Here is a 26,232-nt window from a genome sequence, read left to right on the forward strand (position 1 = left end):
CTGTTAAACAGGATGACACTTGCTGCTCTAGCTCAGGCGAAAGATTAGGGGTGGAAAGGTACAGCTGGGTATCATCGGCATAAAGATGGTAGGAGAAACCAAAAGAACTGATAAGTTTGCCAAGGGAGAGTGTGTATAAAGAGAACAGAAGGGGACCCAAAACAGAGCCCTGAGGAACTCCAACAGATAAGGGGACAGAAGACGAGGTCTGACCACCCGAGACCACTGAAAAAGATCAATGTGACAAGTAAGATGTGAACCAATCGAGAACAAGGCCCAAGAAACCAAGGTCAGAGAGTACATCTATTAGGAGACAGTGGTCCACGGTGTCGAAGGCCGCAGACAGATCGAGTAGGACAAGGATAGAATAAAGGCCGTTCGCCTTGGCCCGCAAAAGATCATTCAAGATCTTAGTAAGGGTCGTCTCTGTGGAGTGCCATGGGCGAAAACCAGACTGGAAGGGATCCAGAATGGAGTTGGTTTCAAGAAACTCAAGACAGCGTGAATAGACAACTCGTTCCAACACCTTAGAGAGAAAAGGAAGAAGAGAGATTGGACGATAGCTAGCCAAGGAAGAGAGGTCGAGAGAGGGTTTTTTCAGGATAGGGGAAACTAAGGCATGTTTGAAGACGGAGGGGAAGGAACCCGAGGAGAGAGAGAGATTAAAGATATAGAGGAGGGAGGGTAACAAAGAGGGGGCTATAGAGATAAGAAGACGAGAAGGAAGTGGGTCAAGAGAGCAGGAGGTGGGTTTTGATGAGTTCAGCAGTGAAGAGAGTTCTTCCAAAGAAACAGGAGGAAACACAGAGAGTTTATTAGTAGGAGGGGTGAGGAGATTAGTGGTGGGAGCCAAATCATGAGGAGTTAACTCAGAACGAATGGTAGTGATCTTTGTAATGAAGTAATTGGTGAAGTCGGAGGGAGAAAATAATGGAGAGACGGAGGGAGGAGAGGGTTTTAACAGTGTGTTGAAACAGGAGAACAAGCGCTGCGGGCGCCTCTCGTTGGCGCAGATCAATGATTTGAAGTAGTCTTGTTTTGCCATCGACAGGGCGCGTGAAAAGGATAAAAGAATGAACTTAAAATGGATAAAGTCGGCCCACTCCCTGGACTTTCTCCAGAGACGTTCAGCTGCTCGGGAGCAGGACCGTAGAAATCTAACAGTGGGAGTGATCCAGGGCTGAGGCCTAGTCGTAGAGGAAGAGGAGGACACGCGCGTAGATACTGGGGCAAAGCTGTCAAGAGTTGAAGAGAGGGTAGAATTCAGTAAAGACATAGCTGAGTCAGCAGAGTCCCCAAGATTGAGAGAAGCGAAGGATGAGTCCAAGGACTGAGTGAGATGGTTAAGGTTAAGGGAATGAAGATTGCGGAACTGGCGGAGGACAGTATGACGGGGAGGTGGGATGTAGGTAAGAGTAAAGGAAAGTAGGTGATGGTCAGATAGTGGAAAATCAGAGGCCGAGTAGTCGGACACGACACACTTGGAGGGGAGAACTAAGTCAAGACAGTGACCAAGGGAATGGGTTGGAGAGTTGGAATGGGGTTGGAGACCGAAGGAAGCTAAGAGAGAGCTGAAGCGAGAGGTTGGAGTTCTTGGGATCATCAAGGTGGATGTTAAAGTCACCTATGATCAGGGAGGGGACAGTATCTGAAAGAAAAAATGTCAACCAAGACTCGAAATCGGTGAAAAACTGAGACGCTGAACCAGGAGGACGATAGATGATGGCAACCCAAAGTTGCAAAGGAAAAAAGAGTCTAATGGAGTGTAATTCAAATGAAGAGAAGGAATAGCTGGGGGGTGGAGAGAGAACCTGAAACTGGCAGGACTTTGATAATAAGATGCCGACCCCTCCTCCGCGACCCTCAGGGCGGCCAGTGTGGGTAAAAGAGAGACCGCCAAGAGAAAGGGCAGCAGAGGTAGCGGTATCGTGGGCCGGAAGCCAGGTTTCAGTGAGGGCGAGAAGATTGAATGATCATGACAGAAAAAGATCATGAATTGCCACTGCTTTTGGGGCAGCGGAGCGGCAGTTCCAGAGAGCGCAGGAGAATGGGAGTTGGGAGATAGGGAGGGGGCAGATAGGGATGAGATAGGGAGAAGGAGAGGTGCGAGGAGCCATGGAGAAGAGAGGTTTGGGTGAAAAACAGATGGCAAGAGAAAATTGAGAAAAGAGAAAAGCAGAAAAATAAAGGTACAGTCCGACAGTGCTGGATGGGATGGGTTGACGATCCCAAGACATGAGGGAGATGAGAGAGGAGAAGGGTAGCTATAAGAGCCTCTGAACGTCCCAGGTTCTAAGGGTGAGGGAGGGAGGGATGGCCGAGGGGATGCTGCCCCACCTCTCTCTCTGCTGAGCTGAAGGTGCTGCTGCTACTTCCAAGGAGTCCCAGAGCAGTGGGAAGAGGAAGGGAAGGTCAGCATTCAGGAGAGGTTCCTCTCGGGAGGCAGGCTGGCTGGTATTCACAAGGGAGGAGAAGGCTGAGACAGTGCCCTTTTAAGGGGAAAGGCAGGCCGCACCTATCTCTCGGCTGAGCTGGAGATGCTGCTGCTACTTCCAAGGAGTCCCAGAACAATGGGAAGAGGGAGGGAAGGTCAGCATTCAGGAGAGGTTCCTCTCAGGAGGCAGGCTGGCTGGTATTCACAAGGGAGGAGGGGGCTGTGTGTGTGTTTGTTTGACTCTCAAACAGATGCACATGTATGTAAGAGTACCTGGATGCACTGAAAACATAAGCACTTCCACATAATCTAGCTAAGGCTGGTCCATATTGATCATTTTCTCCCGTCTGCTCTTTCTATACAGAACAAAAGATGTTTATGGACAAGGAAGCAGGTCCCATTGTTTCTAACAAATCAAAACCAATCCACACAATGGTATGGTGGAATAAGTAGGTGAGCAGATCAGCTAGCTATATAAGATGCCTAACATTTCTCCATGATTCTCCTTGCCTCACTATCAGTAATACAATAATAGGGTTATACTATTAAATTGAAAATATGAATTGAAAATGAATGGGACATGCTGAAACTTTTTACAACAAGTCCAAAATGCTGAAACGTCATTATATATTTAGTGAACATATACGGAAAGAAAGTAAATGTGACAACTGCTTGACAGTTTGTGTCAAAATTCATTAGTACAAAGCTAATTAATTTTGGACATTTCTCAGATATGCTTTTGATTGTAACATATCCTTAAAATGAAATTTACTAGCAGATGGATTCCATGGTGTAAGCCCAGACCTCTTGAATGAGCCTGCATCACCAAGATATTCTTGCTTCCTAATGAATACCCACTGATTGCTAACTGTAGCAATTTAACATTTACATAGCATTAAAAGTGAATAGACAAAATAGAAGCCTGGCAAGTGAATTAAGTAATAAAATCTTCAAATACTTCAGTTCTGATACTAATTACTTCTAAACAGTCATATGGATCAAAAGAGAAAATGGGTCTCTTTAAAGAAAATAATACCATTCTACATGGGAGCCAATGGCACATCAACAACATGTACGTTAATATATTGCAGCTGTGTCCAAAAGCAGAGAGAATTCCATATATAAGAATACTGCAAACAGAACTAATGCAAAGCATCTGTGATACCATCTCTTGGGACTAGGTACACTCATTGAAGGAAACATGCAATAAATACCAGAGAATATGCAATAAAATACCAAGTTTCAGTTTTATGGCTGGCTATCCAGCAGCCACAATTTTTAACCTTTATAAGATATCTTGTTATATAGGAAAAGCTCATAGTGAGGGGGAAAATGTATATGCTGGCCTGTTACAGACAGTCAAAATAAAGCTGCTTCAAGTCACAGTGGAGGTATGGTGTTTCAATGATGCATGCGTCCTAAGAGTCCAGAAGCCGCACCAAAGCCACACTCCAGACTGTGGTGCCTGTTTATTAAACCCTTTCCTGTATTGCTATGTACTGTATATGTATTATCCTACTTGTGAGTATGTATTTTCCCTGGAAAATGATTAACCATCCATTATGAAGCCTCCCCCTCCCTCCAGTCCATCTGCCTTGGTCCAGGCCTTGGAGGTAGAGAGGAACTGCTGGACCTCTTACCCTTTCCCTCCACCACTCCCTCCTCCTTCTGTATCATGTCTTTTTAGATTGTAAGCCCGAGGGCAGGGAATCGTCTAACTAAAAGATTGTATGTACAGCGCTGTGTAAATTTACAGCGCTTCATAAATAAAGGTTAATAATAATAATAATAAGGGCAAAGAAATAATTAAATAGTCCCATGTAGGAACAGTGCTTGTAGTAATGCATTTTCCTAAGAGGTCAATTGTATAGCCAGGTAGAGTATGACAAGTTTTGTAGAGTTGTATATTAGGGCTTCCAATATTCATTTTAAACTTCTTTCTCCTAAGAAAGAAGCAAACATACCACTTTTTAAAAAGATACAGGTAGGATCAGCTAGTACTAAGATGTATAAAAACCGCTTTCCTTCCAAACTAATCTATTAAAAATACCAGTGAAACTTAGGATATTCTTCTATACATGAGATTTAGTAACAGCACAAGACTCCACACAATGAATAAAAGCATGGATGGCATTGCAAAGCTATATAGGTTAGTCCTGGCCACTGCCATCCTCATCCCACCCCCACCTCTCTATGCTTTTTATTTATTTATTTATTTATTTATTTATACATACATACATACGGTTTTTATACCCTGCTTCTCAGCCCTAAAGGAACTCAGAGTGGCTAACAGATAGTTATTCAGACAGTTCCCTGCCCTCAGCCTTACAATCTAATCACAACCACTGACTTGATATGCATCGGAAATATGTGCTGATATAAATGTATGCGTGGAAAGTTAATGATGAGAGGTGGGACCCTGCTTGGAGAGAAGAATAAAACTAACCATGTCACCCATATGAGGCTGAAATTCAAACTTCATGGGTGGGCAGAAGACATTGTTGCACATCTCCATGAGGCGCTGTTTGTCACTGTTGGCATCCAAGTTCTCCACAGCATTCTCTATGGCATCCAAGCCCTCATGTTTTGATTGTTCTAGATTCAGCTCTGCTGACAGGAATGTCCTGAGTGCTCTACCAAGGCTGGCATGATATCCTAAGTCACAGCACTGCTGGAAAACAAAAAGCAAGAAATAACTATCTGAGAACGCATGAAACAACAGGAAGCCTTCGACTTCACAACAGGAAGAGAAGTTACAAAAGATACAACATGCCATTAGTTTTACACTATTTTTTCCACACTTAGATCTTTGCCTCAAAAGATCCAGTACCCTAATATGGCAAGAAAAATTATCTTCAGAGTTCAACTGTGTTTAGAATACACACTTAAAGTTGTTTAACAGACATGATTTCCCAATGTTTTTATTTATTTGTTTTAAACACATCACACAGTCAATGAGCACTAACTGTTCATAAAACTGAGCAGGTGTTGCAGGAATAACATGGATTTTTCCAAGCTGCTTGTTCTATCTGACAGAACCAATGACAATCATAGTTGGTGAAACCTTACATAAATAAAGAAAAACATTTTGGACATTCAAGCCACCACTTGAAAGCTTCTTCCAAAATGCACCCAAGGACAATTTTTTTTCTTTCCCCCATCAGTCCTGGAAAAGGTGATCTGTCCACCATTATCTATGCCAAAATAGTGCTGCCTTCCTATATTTGTATGGCCAATGGTCATAGATGATGGGACTATCATCCCAAACATATGGAAGTCATCAGGTTGGGGAACATTGGTGTAACACATTCTCTGTGGAGCTTCCCAGAGAGTACTGTATTTGGAAGAACAAAATGGTACACAACACTATAGCAAGACTTCATTAGGACTGACCATTATGATCACACTATACCAGTACTAAAAGAGCTTCTACTCTTTGCCAAAGTTTCTGACTTCAGAGTTCTTGTTTTGCCACTGACATCTCGAAATGGAATACCAAACCTGTATTCTCTACAGGATCCCTTTCTTCCACATGAGGCTATCAGCCAATTAATATCCACTTCAGATATTCTTTTCTTAGTGCCCCTGACATCTAAAGTTAGATGTGGATGGCAATAAGGAGCCTTTGCAACAGTGTCATCCTAACTTTGCAACTCTTTCCAGGCATGTTTGCTTGGAACCATCTTTATCAGTTTTTATATCCTGCCTGATAAGCCCCTCCCAGTGGAACTGGAAACAAAGTATTTGCTTATTAAATCTTGGTTTAACTGCTGTTTTTAATGGCTTGCTCTTATTGGTTTAGCAGCTGCTTTGGTTGCTCATTTTTCTTTATTTCAAAAATGCCTATGGGCTATTTCTGTGAAAGGCATGGGGCAGGAGTGCACAAAATAACATAAATAAATATGACAAACTGCTCTGTTGAAAAGGGGGAAAGAAAGGTGAAGAAAATACTGTCTTCAGACATTAATACCATAGTCAAACATTTGCTTAAACACTCTGGACTTAGCATACTGTTACTGAAAATTAATGTGCTATCCAAGACAAAGATTATTACTTACGGGAAACAATATCCTGTCATTACTTTTAAAAATGAGTGCAAATATTCAATAAGTCCTGAATCCATCCAAAAGCAAGAATATTCCATTTGCTTGATGGATGCCCTATGTATGCCATAAGCTTACATCAATGGGCCATCTTCCTTTAGCACAACTGTTTAGGAGGCATAATAGATGGGCAGGGAAAAAAGGGGGGGGGGAGTAAGAGGCAGAAGAGAAGGAAAGATTCATCCACTGTCCCCTTTTTTACAAAAAGGATACTGCCATTACTTACTGCAACCTCTGCAGGTAAAAAGCCAAAAGGCTGTGGTGGGAAGTTCTTGGAAAGCACCAGTGGTTGTCGGCTTTACTGGAAAGCCGACAATGAAAGAACACTGGATTCAATCAAAAACAAAGGCCAAGCACAAAAACAAAAGCAGCTTGATTAAGACTTTGCAGAGGCTGTTTCCATGGGTAAACCACTAATCCACACAGTTGCAACTTTGCAATCATATTACAATGCCATGTTTTGCATGGTGCAATTAGGGGAGAAGCTTCAATGAAAATTATGAGGCACATCAACAAACTTTTTTTAAAAAAAGACTAATATTAAATTGTGTTAATTTGCCATTTAATCTATTGATGTCTCAGACTTATGGATAGATTCCTCAAGGGTATGGTTGCCCATTTGACAAAATATGTTTCAAACACTTGGATTCGCCTTTATAAAGATACCCTGAGGGTGTGTGTGTGTGTGTGTGTGTGTGTGTGGGTGTGTGTGTGTGTAAGAGAGAGGGAGAGAGCCTGCCAGCCTGATTTCATTCATGGAATTAGAAAGTGAAACAATAATTCATATTTTATAAACCTCCTCCATAAGAAATCAGTAAGACTAAATTAAGACAGTGATGTTTTCCATCTTTATAGTAAGTGCTGGAAGCAAACATTTTTCAGTATGCCTTTCCACCCTAACATTTTAAAATGTCTAAAATATCACATTTATAAGTGTGTCAGTCTCGCCGGCCTTTTCTGGGTTATATAAATGTTTGATGGAAACGTTCTCCAAGGAAATCAATTTTTTATAAGAATTTAATGATAGCTCATCCAAATTCACTTCTCAGCATGACAGCTGAATAACCCTTTACCTGCCAAGAGATTGGAAACACAAAGCCTGGAAAGACATAGGGCAAATAAACAGTCTGCATTTTAAAATTCAATGCAGAGGAACATTCCATAGCTGGCCATTGTAAGAAATACTTTCAAAGGCAGGAGACAAAATGTTTATATATGCAGCAGTGGAAGACTTTTCATAAAGCTAAAACAAAAAAGTATTAGGAAGACCTGGGGAAATGGATGCTGTTTGTCGGTGGTTCCTCCTTTCTGATTTGCTTTTTTATTTTCTTACCACTACCAAACAGAAGGATAGCTCAAAAATTAAAGTTCTGCAAATTAAATCTTGTCTGTTACATTTATTTGTCTTCTACAGCAGTCACTCAGTTTCATGGCCTCAGTACCAAATATGTATATACGGAAATTGGTGACTGGCTTGGTTAATTTAGCAAGGTATCCCTCTGTATCTGTTTTCTGAGCTCAGTGGGAAAGATGGTAATCTGGGTACAGTGGAACTTGCTATGGACAGACCACAATTTGGTGGGAATCAGACTTATAGGAGACCTGTTAAGAAGGTCTACCCCAGGAAGCTACCCCAGTAGCTTTCTAAAAACAGTTGGGTCTTGTTGAAGCCATAGTTTAGGAATAGGGAAATAGCCCAGATGTTGGCACGTTCACTTCTGAATATTCTCCTATTGAGCAGAACTCTGTTTTCTCAAGTGAACTGCTGTGTGTGCGTGTGATAAAATCAGTGGAACAATAGCTAACACTGGTGGAAAATTCACAATGAATCCAATTAAACATAGACAAGAATGTATCTGAATGCCTACTCTATGAAGAATAGCTGAGGGCAATGGGCATGATGAGCCTAAAGAGGGGACTGAGAGGTGACAAGATAGGCATATTTAAATACCTGAGGGGGAGCTGTATAGAGGATGGAGAAAGCTTGTTTTTGGCTGCTTCAGAAACTAGAACATGAAATAATGGATTCAAATTACAAGAAAGGAGCTAAATATTAGGAAGAACCTCCTGGAATGGCCTACCTTAGAAAATACAGTGTGCCCGTGCCATACGCGGGCGTGCCATACGCGGCCTTGAGCATACATGCTCAAGCTGCGGGGTGCGCGGGGCGGCACGTCCCATTCAATTGAATGGGCGCGCGCGCCCGTTGCGCCCCACCCGCGCTGCCACGCACGAGCCCCATTGTTTCCAATGGGGCTCGAGCATAGGCAGAATTCGCCTTACGCGGAAGGATCCGGAACGGATCCCCCTCGTAAGGCGTGGACGGATTGTAGTGGATTTTCCCCCACTGAAGGTTTGAGTGCCACCTCTAAAGAGTTACGTTAGCACTTGCAAATGAATGGATAAATCTCAGTGTGCCTTCCAACTCTGTAAGTTCATGGAAGTGATTGAGATGAAGAAACTGTCACCCTTGTATATGCACAGAGTCATCCAATGGGGCTTTTTAATTTTTTTTGAGTGGTGGTTACACTTTTACTCATGGGAAGATCGCTTAATAGCCCATTGTGACCCATTTTTATGATACACCCCAGATAAAATTGTTTTCATTTGTGCTGACTTAAGAGGTTGGAGAAGAGGCACAGGAAAGGCCCTTCCTCCATTCCAACTGCCATCACCCTGGCCTCAGTGGGAGAGAAGGGCAGGCACAACTTCACCATGCCTAGCCCAGAGACAGAAGATGGGCCCTCTCTCCATTCATCTGCCATCGCCATGGCCTCAGAGGGAGAGAAGGGGCAGGCACACCTTCACTATGCCTAGCCTCAGAGGCAGATGAAGCACAATTCCTCCATACCAACTGTCATAACTCTGACCTCGGAGGGAGAGGATAAAAGGCAGTTTCTGCTGGACTTAATCCCCTCTTCCATTGCCATCTCCTTTGCTTGTGTATTGTGTCTTTAGACTTAAGTCTGGGGGCAAGGAACTGTTTTTTCTTGTTCTTTTTCTTGTAAAGTGCCATGTACAGTAATGGCACTCTATAAATACTGTATATACTCATGCATACCGTATTTTCCGGCATATAAGACGACTGGGCGTATAAGATGACCCCCAACTTTTTCAATAAAAATATAGAGTTTAGGATATACTCACTGTATAAGACTACCCCTCTTCCTGAGAAGCCGGCAGTCGGCCATGCACGGGCGCCCTGGCTTCAAAAGGCCTCTGGAGGCCCCTTAGAAGCCTGTGCAGGGCTGCCTCCGGAGGCCTGAGAAGCTGACAGCCAGCCGAACATGTGTGCGCTGGCTTCAAAAGGCCTCTGGAGGCCCCTAAGAAGCCTGTGCGGGGCTGCCGGCTTCACAGGCCTCTGGAGGCCTGAGAAGCCGGCAGCTGCCTGAGTGCATTCGCGCTGGCTTCAAGAGGCCTCCAAAGGCCCCTTAGAAGGCCTCCAGAGGCCTGGAAGGCCAGGTGAGCGCGCCGGGGTGGGGCTATTTTGTTGCCGGGCTTAGCCCAGTGTATAAGACGACCCCCGACTTTTGACCTAATTTTAGAGGGTCAAAAAGTCATCTTATACACCGGAAAATATGGTAAGTCTAGAAATTTTAGTCTAAAAATTGATCCCAAAAAACAGTCGATTTATCCTCAGGTCAATAAATGCTGTACTTTCACTCTTATTTTTAAAAAGGAACCATCTCCTTGTAAAAGGCAAGAGTGTAATCCATTCTGGAAGCACTGATCCACCTGCATTCTCATCCATCCAGCCTTTAGTGTGGACGCAAACAATTGTGCCTGCTGGAATTTTCTAAATTCTTTGGCACCTTTTTTCTTTGCCTTAGATCCTTGGTTACATTTCCCTAAGTTTTACCCTCATTTTTTCCATGGGTCATATCAAAATCAATAATTTTGGCCCTAAAACTTGCCCTTGATAGTCAAATATATGGTAAATGATGAGGATGATGATGCGTCTCGATACAAGTTCAATTATAATGGACATTTTTCAATTTGTACAACCTGTTGATGTCAACACCATCCTAGAAGAAATGAGACATACTGCATGTTCTTGACTCTTGCCCTTCTTAACTTCTAAAAGTGACCAGGGGCACAGGGACTGGCTAAAAGAATAATGATCAATGGTTCTTTATAATAAGGTATGAGTCATGCTGGCAAGAGGGGTGAAACATTTAATACAAAGCTAAACCCTATTACATTTTTGGCCAGTCCCCAATATCCTTCTCTTGAACAAGGGGTTTCAGTGTATTATTATGAGACAGAGACTGCTTTGGTAGCCTTATTGGATGATCTATGCAGGGAACTGGGCGAGTGCAATGTGCTTAACTTTGTTCTGTCAGACTTTTCTGCAACTTTCAATATAATCAAGCATGCTTCTGGACTACCTAGCTGGAATAAGATGTGATGGAACCAGTATTTCTTGAAGATAAAAATTTAAGGGGTACATGGGGACTCCTGTCTGATGCTTTGGCCTCTGGCCTATAGTATTTGTCAGGACTACATCCTATCCTCCATGTTCCTTAACATATATATAAAATTGCTGGGAGAAATTAATTGGAGTTTTGGGGTCCAATGTCACCCACCCCACACATACGATAACCATGCTTATCTCTCCTTTCTATTTAAATCTAAGAAACTAATTCCCATCTAAATCAGTGTTTGACTGAGGGAGAACAAACAAGACACTAAATGCAGAAAGGACAGAAGGATAAGCAAATGCAGCAGCAACAGACTGGAAAGATGAAGATTATATACTTCAGTCACAAAGCAGATCAGGGAACAGGGATTCATTCTGTCTCAAACAGAATTATACTATCTCTGAACCCTCTTTTTTATAGTATGTATACTGCATCCTGAACCTGGGCGCCCAGTTTTTAGTGGTGTCCATGAGTACATCTGCATAATTAAACTTAGTGTGCCAATTATATCGATGGAAATGTTAGATTTGGACATTGTGACACATGCCTTAGTGATATCTCAACTGGCCTACTATAACATGCTGTACATGGCAGATGGACTTGGAATGTTTTTTAATGTAGTTTATTGTTTATTTTCTTTTTATGTATTGTTTATGTTTTTATGATTGAGGGAGGGTTGGGATATGGGATTGTTCCTTTGTTTGATTGTAATTTTAACTGTATTATGTTTTATCCTTATACTGTTGGAATCCACTTTGATTCCTTGTGAAAAATGGGAATATAAATAAATTGTATTATTATTATTATTATTATTATTATTAAAAAGAGTGCAGAAACTTGAGCTGCACTAGAATGCTACAACTGGATTATCAACAAAGCCAGCTGTAAGGAGGATGCGATTCCCATCTTACAATAAGATGACCGGCCACTGTTCCATGTTTAGCTGCAATTCAAAGTGTTGATTATGAATTATAAAGCCCTATACAACATGGCTCCAGGCACTCTCCCATACAAGCTTGCTGAGATTTAAAGACCGAGCTGGCCTTCTTGGTAGCTGCTCCCAGCTTCTGGAGCTCTGCATCAAAGAAGACAAGCCTATTTCTGACTCTGATCATCTTCTACTGGCAGGCTATTACTTTTTTTAAAAAAAATCAGGCTTTTGGCTCCTTATCAGTTGTTGAAAAGTATTGAATTGGTAGGTACACTTTAATTTTTAATTTATGTGCTTTAAGTTGCTTTGCTTTTGTGTTTTACTGATATCTGACGAATATAATTTATGGTGGAAAGTGGGATATATAATATTTTAAAAGTTATGTGGATGCATGCAATGCAGCCATGTACATGGTGGTGATTGGAAATCTTCACAAAAGCTGCTTTCAAAGCTAACTGAAGGACATGTTGCTTTTTAAGTTGACCACTTTTGTATGTTTTAAACTATTGTCTTTTTAACTTGTAAGCCACTTTGTATCCCAATTTTGAGGGAATGCAGGATATAATAATAATAATAATAATAATTATTATTATTATTTAACTGAAGCGCAAACAGTCTCATCAACATATGGTAGAAACATTTCAGTCTGGCTCTTTAAATTTGGGAACCACTTAAAATTACCGCAGATAGTATTGGTGGTTCCTGCAAGAAGGCTTAAAAAGCCACTATTTGAACATTTTAAAATTTTCAATCAGTGTTTTATTCTCAAAGCAAAAGGTTCAAGATTTATTTACCTTCAGATATTTGCTTTTCTGTAGGAATTCCTTTACTCTCAGTATGGTCAGTTTAATTTAATTTTATCTAATTAAATTTATAGGCTACTTTTCCCTCTACACAAGATTCAAGGCAGCTTGCAACAGGCTAGGGCAAATACAGCTAAAAAACTAGTAATGCCAAAGTTAGACAACAATTAAACCACAATTCTGTTTAACAACCTCAAGTTAAACACACTTTAAAAACACATTTAGAACATAATAAAACACAGACATGACATTCCTCATTAAGAATTCTCTCTGCTGCAATAAGTTAAAAACCAAAGGACTGTCTAAATAAAAAGGTCTTTGTCTGTTGTGGAAAGACAATTGGGAGGGGGTCAACTAAACCTCCTGTGGAACCGAGTTTCACAACTTGAAAGTGGTCACTGAGAAGGCTGTCTCCCGTATCCTCACTAACCGTCCTTGTGATGGGACTATCACAAGCCTTCCCCTGAAGAGCTTAAAATTTGTAGGGTCATAGAAGGAGAAACTGTCTTTGAAACAATCTGGAACCAAGCCTTCATAGAGTTTCAAAGCCTTCTCCTTTATACAGCTTCAAAGCAGAAAGAAGGGTACCCTATAAACTGCACTACGTTTTGAGTTAGAGTTAGACAAAATGATAAAGATTATGTATTCCAGTGTCTGTTTTAGTAGTTCTCCGTGGTAGTTTTTTGCCACCTTAACATAAGTTTAAATGCCAACCTTGTTAGCTATCCAGCAGGTGGTCTCGGCAGCTGAGCCACCCTTTGCTCAATATACACATACTTTACCTAGAAGCTTAAACACGTTCTTCCATTAATACAATATTTATTTAACATAAGGGATTATCATCAGTCCAAAGAGTTTCAGTGAATTCAAAACCACCAGGGAACATTTCAACTGAACGACTGAATAAATATCTCTACTTGTTCCTATTAACAATGAATCCAGTATGCAGCATTAACAACCCCACGTCTTTCATTAGCATGGGTGGGCTTTTGCAATTTGTCTCTTTTAACTTCTAAGTGAATGACTTCTGTAGGAAGAGAAATGGCATGTAGGAAGAGAAATGGTATGAAATAGTTACATCAAGGGAAGTAACATTTGGGTTGTTTTAAATACATTTCAGACACTGCTCAAATACTGGCATTGTGTCCTTGGTATTAGGATTTGTTTTCCCTAAACAGGTCCTTATGCCTATAATTACTGTTTCAACATGTTTTATAGTGAGATTTGTATGCAAGGGCTGCCGCTCAGTATCATAGTGGTTGGACACATGCTCTGTAAAGAGAAGGTCCCATATTAATTTTGAATGTCCAGGTATATCTCAGGGGTTGGGGGAAATATTCCAGCTAGGGGATTCTGGGGGGTTGTAGAGGTTTTCTAATCTCTGGAAAGAAACCTGTCTGAAAATGTAGAGAGCCACTGCCTATCACTGTAAACAATAATGAACTAGGTAAATAGCTCTTACTATACTTGCATGACTGGTGTGACACTCCTAGCTTGATTCATCTCAGCTAAATCCTAAAATGCCCTAATTCATTCATTAATTCATAGTTTTTATACCCATCTCTTCTGCCAGAGCAGCTTACAAAATGTTAATTAGACAGTTCTCTGCCCTCAGGCTTACAATCTATGGGAATGGCAGTAGAGAAGGGATCATGTTCGGTGGTTCTTCTCTCCCTCTGAGGTCTGGGCCATAGCAGATGAGTGGAGGGAGGGCCCTTCTTCTTTCTCCTGGCTAGGCCTGGTGGAGCTGTGCCTGCCCTTCTCTCCCTCTGAGGCCTGGAACATGGCAGATGGACTTATGCCTAGGGACTAATTTCAATATAAAATGTAGCAGTCACAGAATGATCAGTAGCCAAAATCTTGTCAATGCACTATGCTGGTGTAACTATGCTGTTGTAGGGGGTGGTACTGTCACCATGAAGGTAGGCAGGAGAGAAATGGACTGCTTAGTGTCAGGAATTTTTCTGTGTGTTCCTTCCCAGCCATCATATATGACTCTGCAGTAAAAGGACTTCAGTTGTTTTCAGAGCTGATTTTCTACTGTTGTTGCTGTGTGCCTTCAAGTCATTTCCAAGTTATGGTGACCTTAAAGCGAATCTATCATGGGATTTTATTGGAAAGATTTGTTCAGAGGAAGTTTGCCATTGCCTTCCCCTGAAGCTGAAAGAGTGTGACTTGCCAAGGTCACCCAGTAAATTTCCATGGCTGAGTTGGGAATCGAATCCTGGTCTCCAGAGTCATAATTCAACACTCAAAAACCACTATGCCACAATAGCTCCCTTGATTTTCTATTACCTTCCCCATTAAATGATATCAATACTCTTTACTAGCCTATCCAAAATTTGCAGTACAATCCCAAGCTTATTTTCATAGAAATGAGTGTCTCTGAACAGGACTTACCAGAAAATAAGCATGCTTAGGTTTGCAACCTAAATGTGCGAAGTGCTTTAAGCACAGAGTATCTTTTCTGAAGTTAATGACTGCCCCAATTTAGGCATCTAGAAGGACAAAGTCTACACCCAGGGGAGCCATCTATCTTAGCACTCAGGAATGGCAAGCAGGAATACATTGATGAAACTAACACATTCGCTTGACATTTTTGCATAGCAAGAAAACTGTGTCAGCACAGGAGCACTCAGACTCAAGAATTTTCTGTAACCTGGATAAATTAGCACACCTTCATATTATCTTTCTGTGTTTAAGGAAAAGAGAAAGATTTATTACAGAAATCCTAATGGCTCTGACAACGTTTCTTGCAATATGTGCCTCTGCAAATGCACATTAAGTCCTAATGGCAGAGAAAGTTAAGAGAGAACAGACATTAGCAGAATAGCTAGGATCTGTATTTCAAGGCAGTTCACTATGATCACACTGTCCTTTCCCTTTTAGTCCTTACTGTGATTTAATACTCTAATCCTCATTTTAACTCTCTGATTAAGGAGATGCATAGACATTAGAGCAGTGGTTCCCAACCTGTGGGTCGGGACCCCTTTGGGGGTCAAATGGCCCTTTCATGGGGGTTGCCTAAGACCATCGGAAAACACATATTTGCATGTAGCAATTAAAATAATTTTATGGTTGGGGGTCACCACAACATGAGGAACTGTCTTAAAGGGCTGCAGCATTAGGAGGTTTGAGAACCACTGCATTAGGGACTTCTGAGTCCTTCTACACAAAAATGTATGTATTCTTGCTCCCACCTTGCTCCCACCTTTGTGCCTTCCATAGTACCCGGAACAGCCATGTATTTATTCATAAAGCCAGTTCTTTCTTCAATCAAGAATTCTGCCATACCTAGCTGTCTAATAGAGCCTTTTCTGAACCCATAGCTGTAGTCAAATCCTGAGCTACGCTACTCTATCCTTCCATATCTATAATTAAACTAACTGCCTCCACATCCTTGACTGACCTGCTTAGTAAAAGTTGTAAGCCAGGGCTTACAAAGTGTCCTCAAAAGGTTTTGAACAACATCTTCTATCCTCCCTGGCTATTAACCATGGTGGTTAAAGCTAATAGGAAACACATAATAATACAGCTGGATCAGATTATTCACCCCGCTCTAAGCTCTACTGATATGGATGTTGCCTCTATATTGTAACATATACTGCTGCTACTATATAAATGTTAAATAGACAAAATAGACACAACGTAATACAATCAGCTTTCCATATTGGTGGATTTGCCATCAGCAAATTTGTTTACACGTGGATGGGAAGCCCCCCCTTGTTCCCAATGGTGGCGTGTGCATGAGGCTGCACTGCCATTAGGGACAAAGGGATGGGTGGGTGGGTGTCAGCCCACCAGGCCGACAAGGGGGCAGTGGTGAGTGCGGGGAGGGGGAGCTTCCGGCCTACAGTGTGCCCTGGAAGCCATTTCTCTCTCTGGCGGCAGCGGTGACCCCCTGGGTGCCCCTCCCAGCAGAGGGCTCCTCAGAAGTGAGGAAGGATGGCAGCCCCGCCCGCTGCCTTTGTCGCCACCACCTCCTTTGGCCACCCCCTCCTCCTCCTCCTGCCGGAAAGCAAGGAAGGCAGCCTCAGCAGGAGAGACCGGCAGGAGGCAGAGGTAGTCAAGGGAGGCAATGGCAGTGAGGGTGGCGGGCAGAGCTGTCATTATTCCTTTTTCCTTCCTCCCTTCCAAGGAGCCCTCTGCTAGGAGGGGAACCCAGGAGCCTGCTGCCACCGCCAGAGACCAAGGAGGAGCAGGCAAGTGGCTTCCATGGCGCATTGTCTTCTGGAGGCGAACAGAGAGGTCGGGACTTGCCACTGCCCTCCCGTCAGCATGATGGAAGTCCTGCACTGACCACCCACAGCCCACCATGCATCCCTTTGTCCTTAATGGTGGTACAGCCTCATGCATACGTCACCATTGGAAACAAGGGAAATTGAGTACCTGCGGATTTTGATATCCACGGGGGAGTCCGGAACACATCCCCTGTGGATACCGAGCACTGACTGTAGTTCTGTGTGAAAGCTGAGCAATTTATAATCCAAAATTAAATGTCAGTCTATGTATTCGGAACCCTCACTGGCCTGTACTACTCTAAGAAAGCAAATAGAGAAATCATGTTTGCATGTTTCTCAATGCAAAAACATTGTGACTCATAGAAGAATAGCACATTTGGGACAGGGATAGTTTAGGACCCCCCCCCCCCCCCCGTGTGTTTCCTAAGTATTTAGTGGGTAGGGGAAAGAAAATTTAATTTGTCCCACACTTTTAAGCAAAACATCATAATTTTCACTTTCTAGTTTAACATGCAGTTCAGAAAATGGCTAATCCCTGGATGCTATAATGGACTGGATGAGGGCCAACAAACCGAAATTGAATACCAATAAGATAGAGGCTCTATGGATTGGTGGGTGTTGTTTCTGGGAAGTAAGTAAACAGTCTTTTCTGGATGGGGTTATACTTCCCCTCAAAGAGTAGGTACATAGTTTGAGAGTTCTCCATCTTTGTCATTGGAGGCTCAAATGCACTTTGTGCCTCAGAGTGCTTGGTGTCAGCTTCAATTACTGTGTGAGCTCTTGGAGAGAGATAATGTAGCCACTTTCAATGTAGCCCATTTTCAATGGGACATTTGCAAGTCGCCATTTTCGCGAGGAGTGGGGTCCAGAACAGATCCCTATGAATTGGGAAGGGCTACTGTAATTGCACTGGCTGCCAATATATTTCTGGTCTGAATTCAAGTGCTTGTGATGACATTTAAAGCCCCAAATGGCTTGGGAACTTGATACTTGGGGGAAGACTTCTCTCTATATGTGTCTGCTTGAGGATTAAGATCTGCTGTGAGGGCTCCTCCATGTCCCACCAGTGAGATCAATACATTGTGCTGGGACATAGGAGAGGACCTTTCTCAGCCATGACAACTCACCTATGGAATGGCCTGGCTGGTACCAACCCTCTTGTCATTACGTACCAAGTTAAAACCTGGTTGCTTAACAAAGCCTTTCCAGCCTCATTAATTCAACCCAAAGATTTTTATTTATAGCTTTAAAAACTTTGCATGTTTAAAATGTTATGAATTCATTACACTGTTTATTATGTTTTACACTATCTTAATGTCTTACTTACACTATCTTATTTATACTATCTTATTGTTTCTATCCTGTTTAACCTGTTTTGATGCTACTGTAAGCACCTTGTGACCTCTTGATATAGGGTGGGATATAAATAAAAAAATATTGCACACTTCTCTGAGTTTGCTATGCTCAAACTCTGCATACAGAACACACATATTGGGAAAAGCTGCATTGAAAAATATTTACAGTTAGGAATTATGAAGATAAGAATGAAGAGGTAGGGAAAATGCATATGAAAGTAACTGTAATTTTTAAATTTGGCTTTTAAACTATTTCAGGTGGATGCCAAACTTGGAGAGAAAGGACTTGAGTGAAAACATGCAAAACTGAAATAGATAAAAAGAAAAGGAAATGTGACTAGAAAAATATTGGTTCAGCCATCCTCCAAAGCCAGTTTTCTGTAGAGAGAATGATTTCCATATGGATTGCACTGAAATAGGAGACTGTCATTTTCTATTCTGAAATGGTGTTATTTCAAAAAATTATATCACATACATTTCCTGCACATATAGATCTGTCTTCAAAACAACAACAACAAAACCACTGTATGTATGCCATACGTAGCATATAATGAAAAATTTCAGTTCACTGCCATTCCTGATAATCCAGGGGTTTGGAATGCCCTATAGATGGGGGAAGAGGAATATGGGCTCCAATGTCTATTATCCTAGCCTGCCAAAGGTGAGGCATGCTGGGAGTTGTTGTCTGACAATACTCAGAGGACTACAAAGTTGTCTTTCCTTGTTCTAGAGTATTCATAAAAACAAGACTGTTTGAATCTTATGAGCATATAAACTGAATGAAAGACTAGATTTATTTGAAACTCTGAAATCGATCAGCTGATAAGTCCACACATAAAAGGCAGTAGAAAATATGAAGTATGGATACAGTATCCCCAAGCCACCTCTAGGGCAAAAGCTTTCTGGTATTAAAAAGCTTGTAGTGCAGAACAGAATGAACAGTGAAAGCCTCAAATAAATACTTGTACTGAACAGAAATAAGCGTGACCTGTTTGATTTTATGATTGGCTGAATAACAAATAGTGGACAACAAGCAATGAAGAGGAATTAATTTGCTTGTTCAGAGCCTCTTTTTCTCTCTCCCTCAACCAATTACCCTCAGGGCTCCCCAATGTATTTTTAACCTTGATTACAGGACACTATTACAGCTGCCACCAAGAAACAGAGAAAAGCAGTGTCCGGCAGCAATCAAAGACTGCCTGAGGAAGCAGCTCAATACAGTCAATACATCAGTCCTGTTAGTATCCACACAACAAAGGACAATTTTTGAGTTAATCAAGCTCTAAAAAAGTAGATCTTTTTCAGCATTCCAAGCAGTAAGTATTTCATTGTTTCAACATGAAAAACAGCAATGTGCTGTTAGTGAGTCCACTTGATCACAAGAGGCCCTTATTCTGCTCACCACTGTCTCCATGGTGGGCGTATCACATCCATTTGGCAAGATGATGAGAGGAGCTATACTACTAACTCCAGGCTGAATTTGAGGAGGGGAAAGGACCCACCTGCTGCAGTTGTCGTATGATTCAAAACAGTTAAACAGAATTACAGGAAACATTCCTGCACAGGTTCTCACCATTTTCAAGTAGGAGAGGAAGGATGCAAGTTGCTATTACTATACTAGAACAGCAACACATTCAGAGTTGTCTTTAAGAAGAACATAACCCTCCCTCCTATGAAGATTTCTCTCATTAAAGGAGTTACTGGAAAAAAAGACACAATGGAATTTACAGCAGCAACATTCAGTAAAGGCACCCCAAAACTAGAACACTTACATCAATGAGATCAGACAGGTCATGGATGTAATACTTGAACACAGATGCATTAGTAGCCTCCAGAGCCAGCAGATATTCATTTCTTGCTTTAATAGCTTTCAGTTTATTTTCTGTGTATTTTGCTTGGCGCTGAAAAGAAGCCAAAAGGAGACTATTAAGAGAAAAAGAAAGTAAATACAGGTCTTCAGGAAGTAATGATATTTATTCCTCTTTCTTCATCCTGAATTCTGTGAAATCTTCTAGGCAAAGAAATAAACTATACTGTATTTGAGTCAAAAATCTGTTATGTCACAGATGAACATGAAGATAATGCTCTCCATAGATGGACTAATGGCAATCCATGGAAAGCACCATCACTGTAGTTGCTATGTACTTTTAAAGCTGACTCCAACTTATGGCAAACATTCACAGTTATCTTGGCAAAATTCATTCAGATGAAAATTGCCATTGCTTTCCTCTAAAGCTTAGTGAGTATAACTCTCTGGTTTCCCAGAGTCTGAGTCCCACTCAAACTACTTCTCTCCACTGGCTCTTTCAATTATCCTTGTTTTTCTTATGTATTTTCAAGTTATTTCTGATTCATGACAAACACAAGGAGAACCTATCACAGGATTTTCTTGGCAAGATTTGTTCAGAGGGGTTTTACCTTTTTGCCTTCCTCTGAGGCTAAATGCGAGTTGTACAAGGCCACTCAATGGGTTTCCATGGCCAAGCAGGAATTTGAACCCCAGTCACCCAAGTCGTAATACAACACTCAAAACACCACACCATACTGGCATTAAGATTAATTCATCTAGTCTTATAAGCCTACTTGTATGTTGATGATGGCTATGGGTACTTGCACTAAGGATTTACATAGCAGAAGGCATCAAGGAACCATGTGACAATCTGTGGCCTGATGACAAAACCAGCCAGATTCTCTGGAAAGTGTCCCTTGGTCTTTCCTAGTGAAGCACAGAAAGGTCTCCTAACTTGGTAATGAGGACAGGACAACATGGTTAGATGATGCATCTTTACAATTTAATGAACCAGCTGTGCTGAACATCTGAAAGTTTAAGTGCATACATACTAACACAAGTTTACAAGCTGTAATCTTATTTAGGAAAAAAAGGGAAAACAGCTCTAAATCTCAGGTACAGAAAACTTTCCTAACTTTAAAACTTCATTTTGTAAATAGCAGGCTAAAATTCATCTTCCACAATGTGACCTACTAAATATATATTTAAGAATTCTGCTCTTGCAAAAGAATATCAAAGGTTTGTATCAGAATTCTTATTCAAGGCACTTTGAATACCATGTTGGGAGAGATTCAGGATATTAAATAAATAAATATTAATCTCTGCCCAAGTGACCCTGTAGCCATGTTTCTTAAAAAACTTTAAGCTAGCTGTAAACATCTGAAAATAAAGCATGAGAATTCAGCTGCTACACAGTCAAAGGTTCACACAAAGCCACCATTCTGCAGGTATGCAAGTTTTTAAAAAAGTGGTTGAAATGCCAATAGTAATTCAAGAAATGGTATCCCTCTTGGACTATCCCTTTCCCACTCCATGCAAAGGAGGTGCAACAAAAAGTAGGTCCCAGTCCAGATATTGAACCATTTACTCAAATCTGCATTTTTGCCCAGGCCAGAATTTTACCTCCACCCTTTAATGCCCAATATAGATCTCCACTGTGAATCAGATTCAAGGAGAGCAACTCAGCAGCTGCTCTAGAAGAGAGCTTTGTAATTACGCAGCACTTAACCTCACTATACCACTCACACACCTTCTCTTTCATTTTCTCAATCTTCTTGACTGAGCTCCGTCTAACGTGTTTTTCTTCAAACTTGACACTGGAGGCTGAATCAGGGGAGCGTGGGGTTTGCTTATCCTCTTGCTTCACAGACTTGCCAATCTGCTTTTCCTCCTGCTTCTCTGCCTCTTTCAGCTTACTCTGAGCACTGATGCTGTCGGCATTGTACATATGATAGGTCTTCATCACCTGTAAAAGATAAGTCAAACACAAGTTTGGTACCTGCTCAGATGGGAAGGACAGAATTTTATTCACACTTATAGACCTACAGGATATATGACTTGTTGTTGTGGGATATATGACTGTTTTTGTTGTTGTGTGCCTTCAAGACAGTTCCAACATGCCAATCCTAAAGCAAATCTACCATGGGTTTTTCTCAGCAAGAGTTATTCAGAAAGATTGTGGCATTGTACTCCTCTGACAATGTGACTTGCCCATGGCCACTGAGTCAGTTTCCATTACTGTGTGGAGCTTTGAATCTTAGTCGCCTAGAGTCCTAGTCCAATACTCAAACTACTACAGTGCTTCAATTTTACTCTTTTATTTCAATTAGAGAAAACAGTTCTGCTAATCTATAAACATACTCTTTTATATGCTTCATAAAACTGAATAGACCGCAGAGGACTAGCACTGAGATTTCAAAATATTCCAAGAGTTTTAACTAGTATAAAGTAATACAGTCAATTGACACATAGTTATTAAAAGACAAGGAACTCCTCCCAGCAAAGTGGGACTAGCAGCAAAACAAATGTATGTAAGCATAATTCTATTTTCAGACTGGATGTGATAATGTATTGAATATGGCAATAAGAAAATAAGTGACTTTTTGAATTGTCAGAAAGTCAGAAAGTATGATTGTCAGAAATCATTGTCAGAAAGTATGGGAGGGGTCAAAAAGAAGGGTGAACAATTACCAGAACAGATTATCATTTCCCCCCACAAACCTATGCTATTGCATGCCTTAACAATGTGAAGCCCACCTCATCTATGCAGTGGAAGAGGCATTTATAAGCCCGTTCTGTATGTAAATAAGAGTGGCAATCTATCTTGATTTGTTTTAAAAAGACTCCTTTTCCTACAGTCTCTCCTGTAAGAATGAAAGTTTTTTCCGGTGTTCTAGAGCAACAGTGACACCTTCCTTTTTCTTTGTTATCTACTTGATCATATGCTTAAGGCATGTCAGCTCTAATAGTTGAACCATCTACTCTGCTTTTTCTTTTTACTTACATTTACATTTGGCAGCTTTGTTTTTACTTTAACAAGTCTGAAAGTCTCTGACAAGGTTATCATTCTACTCTACATCCCTGTCATACACAAACAAACTTTTCCCCTCCTTAGTACAATATTTCTAAAACGTTGTAAGGTTCTACAATAGTTTTGTCATCAACCTCCAAGAAGCACTTTGAATATTCAATATAACTGGCATGTAAACACACTCAGCAGAGAGTAGAGATTCTGTTCCAGCCTTGAAATCTTGACAAGCCAAACTCCTGCTTCAAGTGTTTTCAGTTTTCAGGCACAAAGCCACTGAGTCTTGTTTCACCTCAGTTTGAACTTGACTATAATTTTTGTTAAATGGGATATATGCCCTTCCTCCTCCCTGTAGTGATTAAGCAATGTTTCTTGGTTACAGGATGAAGTTGCAGTTAAAAATGCAAGCCCAGTCAATTTTAAAGTGAGAGCATCTGAATAATTTACATGCCAACTTGGAGTTATCATGTACTCATAAATTAAAAGAAGTCATTTAGAATAATGGCTGTTTCCTGCATCCTTTCAAGGAAGGGGACCTGGCAATAGAAACAAACAAGATCCCACTTTTAATTGGCATTGGACAGAGCGATGACTCAGCTGTGATCTGACAAATGTGTGGCTGGCACCCGTAACCTCCACAGGGGCAGTGGGCCCATTAATATGGTCTGCTCCCAGAGACTAATAGATTCAAATGGATTCCTGAATGCTCTAGGGGATTTTCCAGCTGCTACAGTGGATGATTCTGTTGGTGCCCCGGTTGATCTCTGGAAGAAAGAGATGACCTGGGCAACTGACACAGTTGCTCCAAAATGTCCTGTACTTGGGTGCAAAGCATGGACTCTGTGGTTTTCTGAGGAACTCAGGGCAATGAAGCTCTTGGGCAGATGACTAGAGTGATGGTGGAGAAAGATGTAGAATAAATCTGACCAAGCATGAGTTAAGGCCCATGTTAAGAACATGCTCTGCAGCAGTGAGTGCAGCAAAGAAACCATTATTTGCTGTCTATATTACACCAGTTCAATCTTGCCCAGTGCAGGTGTTCCAGGTAGTTAAAGGACTATTACTGTACATGCTAGACCTGAGACTGCTGAAAGCAGTATGATAAATTTGCTAAATACTTTGCAAAGAAAATTGCTTGGATTTGTTCTGACATAGACTCCATATTGAAGGTAGAGTCCAGAGAGGTGACAGAGACCTGTATTTCTCTGATTTTTATGGAGGAGTTTCTATTTGTTCAACATGATGATTTGGACAAGTTGCTTGGAGAGGTGAAGCCAATCACTTGTCAGTTAGGCCCATTCTATCCTGGCTAATTAAAACTGCTAGAGGACTGGCCAGTTGGGTGGTGGAAATTGTAAATGCTTCTTTGAAAGATGGCTATGTTCCTACCTCTCTAAAAGAAGAAACTGTAAGACCTTTGTTACAAAAAACGTTACTGACCCCATCTCCGTAGTAACCATTGGCTAGTCTCTAACACTCCCTTTCTATTAAGATCCTAAAGCGAGTAGGAGCAGCATCTCTGGGCTTTCTTGTATGAAACAGATTACCTGGACCCATTCTAACCTGTGTTCAGGCCTGGTTAATAGTCTTGGTTACCTTGGTAGATTTTGAAATTGGGAAAGTGAGCCCCTGTTGGTCATCCTAGATCTTTCAGAGGTATATGATACCATCGATCATGGTATCTTTCTGGGTTATCTGGTTGATATGGAACTTGGAGGCATTAGTTTGCAGTGGTTCTTGTCTTTCTTGGCTGAACGCTGCTGGAAAACCTTTTGGCCATTAGCCTGTAGGGTTCCACAGAGGTCAGTACTGTCCCCTATGCTTTTCAACATCTATGTGAAGCCACTGGGAGAGGTCATCCAGAGTTTTACGGTTGGGTGTTATCAGTATGTTGGTGATACTCAGCTCTATCTTTCCTTTACAACTGATGTCAAGAAGGCTGCACTAGTACTGAATAATTTTAACAGTTTCAAAACTAAATTCTAGGATTGTTTTTAGACTGCTTTTAGGAGTTTTTAAAGAGTATTTTAATGTGTTTTTAAAATGTTTTTAGCTCAGTATTGTTTTAATTGATTTTTATTTGTTCAACTTCTCGGGAGAGATAGAGCTGGGTATCACCAACATACTTGTGGGCTGGGAGGTGACAGAAAAAATCTTAAATAAATTTAAGAGCAGCTTTCATAGAATGGGCGTGATTAGTGGTTAGGTTTTTTGTGGGTTTTTTGGGCTATGTGGCCATGTTCTAGAAGTGTTTCTTCCTGACATTTTGCCAGCATCTGTGGCTGGCATCTTCAGAGAATGCTTGCCTAGTGGTTAGGCTTCAACATTCCAGTGATACACCTGAAATTGCTATTTGAATACAGTGTTCCTAATATAAAGCAGTTCTAAAATTGATTTTTTAAAAAAATAATCATTCTTAACATAAGTAACAGATGATCATTTACTTTTTTTTAGTTAGAAAATCACTCATGAATGTATGGTCAAAATATAAAGCAATGTTATGCCTAGGACTCCCTGAATGGACCTCTGTTCATGAGGCTTTCAATAGAGGAGAGGTAATAGCCCAAGACAGATGGGTTACTTATGTTCAGCTAACGACGAAGACTTTGGTAAAACTACTGAATTTAAAAAAATATATCAGCTGTTATAGGAAGGTTATTCTTGTGGGTGGTTACTCTATAGACAGCTCAGGGAAAGGTTTTTGGCAGATGTCAAACTGAAATGAGGAAGACCTGGAAATCCTTAATTCGAAGAAATCTACAGCACCATATAAATAAAGCATAATAATAATAATAATAATAATAATAATAATAAATTTTAACATCAAAAAACTCTTATAAAATTGCTTTGTTATACAAATGCCTAAAGGACTTTGAAATGGAGGAGGAGGTTGTTAAAGAACAAATGGTTAAGTGGTCCCAAGATCTAAAACAAAACATCAGGTTAGATCAGTGGGAAAGATCTTGGAGTAAAAGACTGAAGTATACTTGGTTAATGAGCTGAAAGAGAATTTTTTTTAAATGCAGTTCAGGTGGTCCCTGATGCCATCTAGACTAGCCAAAATGTAAGAAGGACTCTCAAACAAATGCTGGAAATGAAAGCAGGAGGTTGGCACTTCTTTTTACCA

General features: G+C 41.0%; 1 protein-coding gene across 4 annotated transcripts in view; it reads right to left on the reverse strand.

The window, feature by feature from the left end:
- LOC149315959 (SLIT-ROBO Rho GTPase-activating protein 2) overlaps positions 1-26,232 on the reverse strand; it is a 256,991-nt gene that overhangs the window by 77,668 nt on the left and 153,091 nt on the right. For 3 of the 4 annotated variants that reach the window (XM_089514494.1, XM_089514492.1, XM_089514495.1), the window contains exons 6-8: positions 21,828-22,043; positions 20,061-20,189; positions 4,881-5,105 (exon numbers count right to left, since the gene is read on the reverse strand). In XM_089514494.1, coding sequence (XP_089370620.1) covers positions 4,881-5,105; positions 20,061-20,189; positions 21,828-22,043 — 570 coding nt within the window. The remainder of the gene's footprint in view (positions 1-4,880; positions 5,106-20,060; positions 20,190-21,827; positions 22,044-26,232) is intronic. The other variant, XM_089514493.1, reaches the window with a different exon arrangement.

The sequence above is a fragment of the Sceloporus occidentalis genome, unplaced genomic scaffold, assembly GCF_023333645.1.
Source record: "Sceloporus occidentalis isolate IW3139 unplaced genomic scaffold, rSceOcc1.0.p SCAF_3, whole genome shotgun sequence".
Taxonomy (NCBI): Eukaryota; Metazoa; Chordata; class Lepidosauria; order Squamata; family Phrynosomatidae; genus Sceloporus; species Sceloporus occidentalis.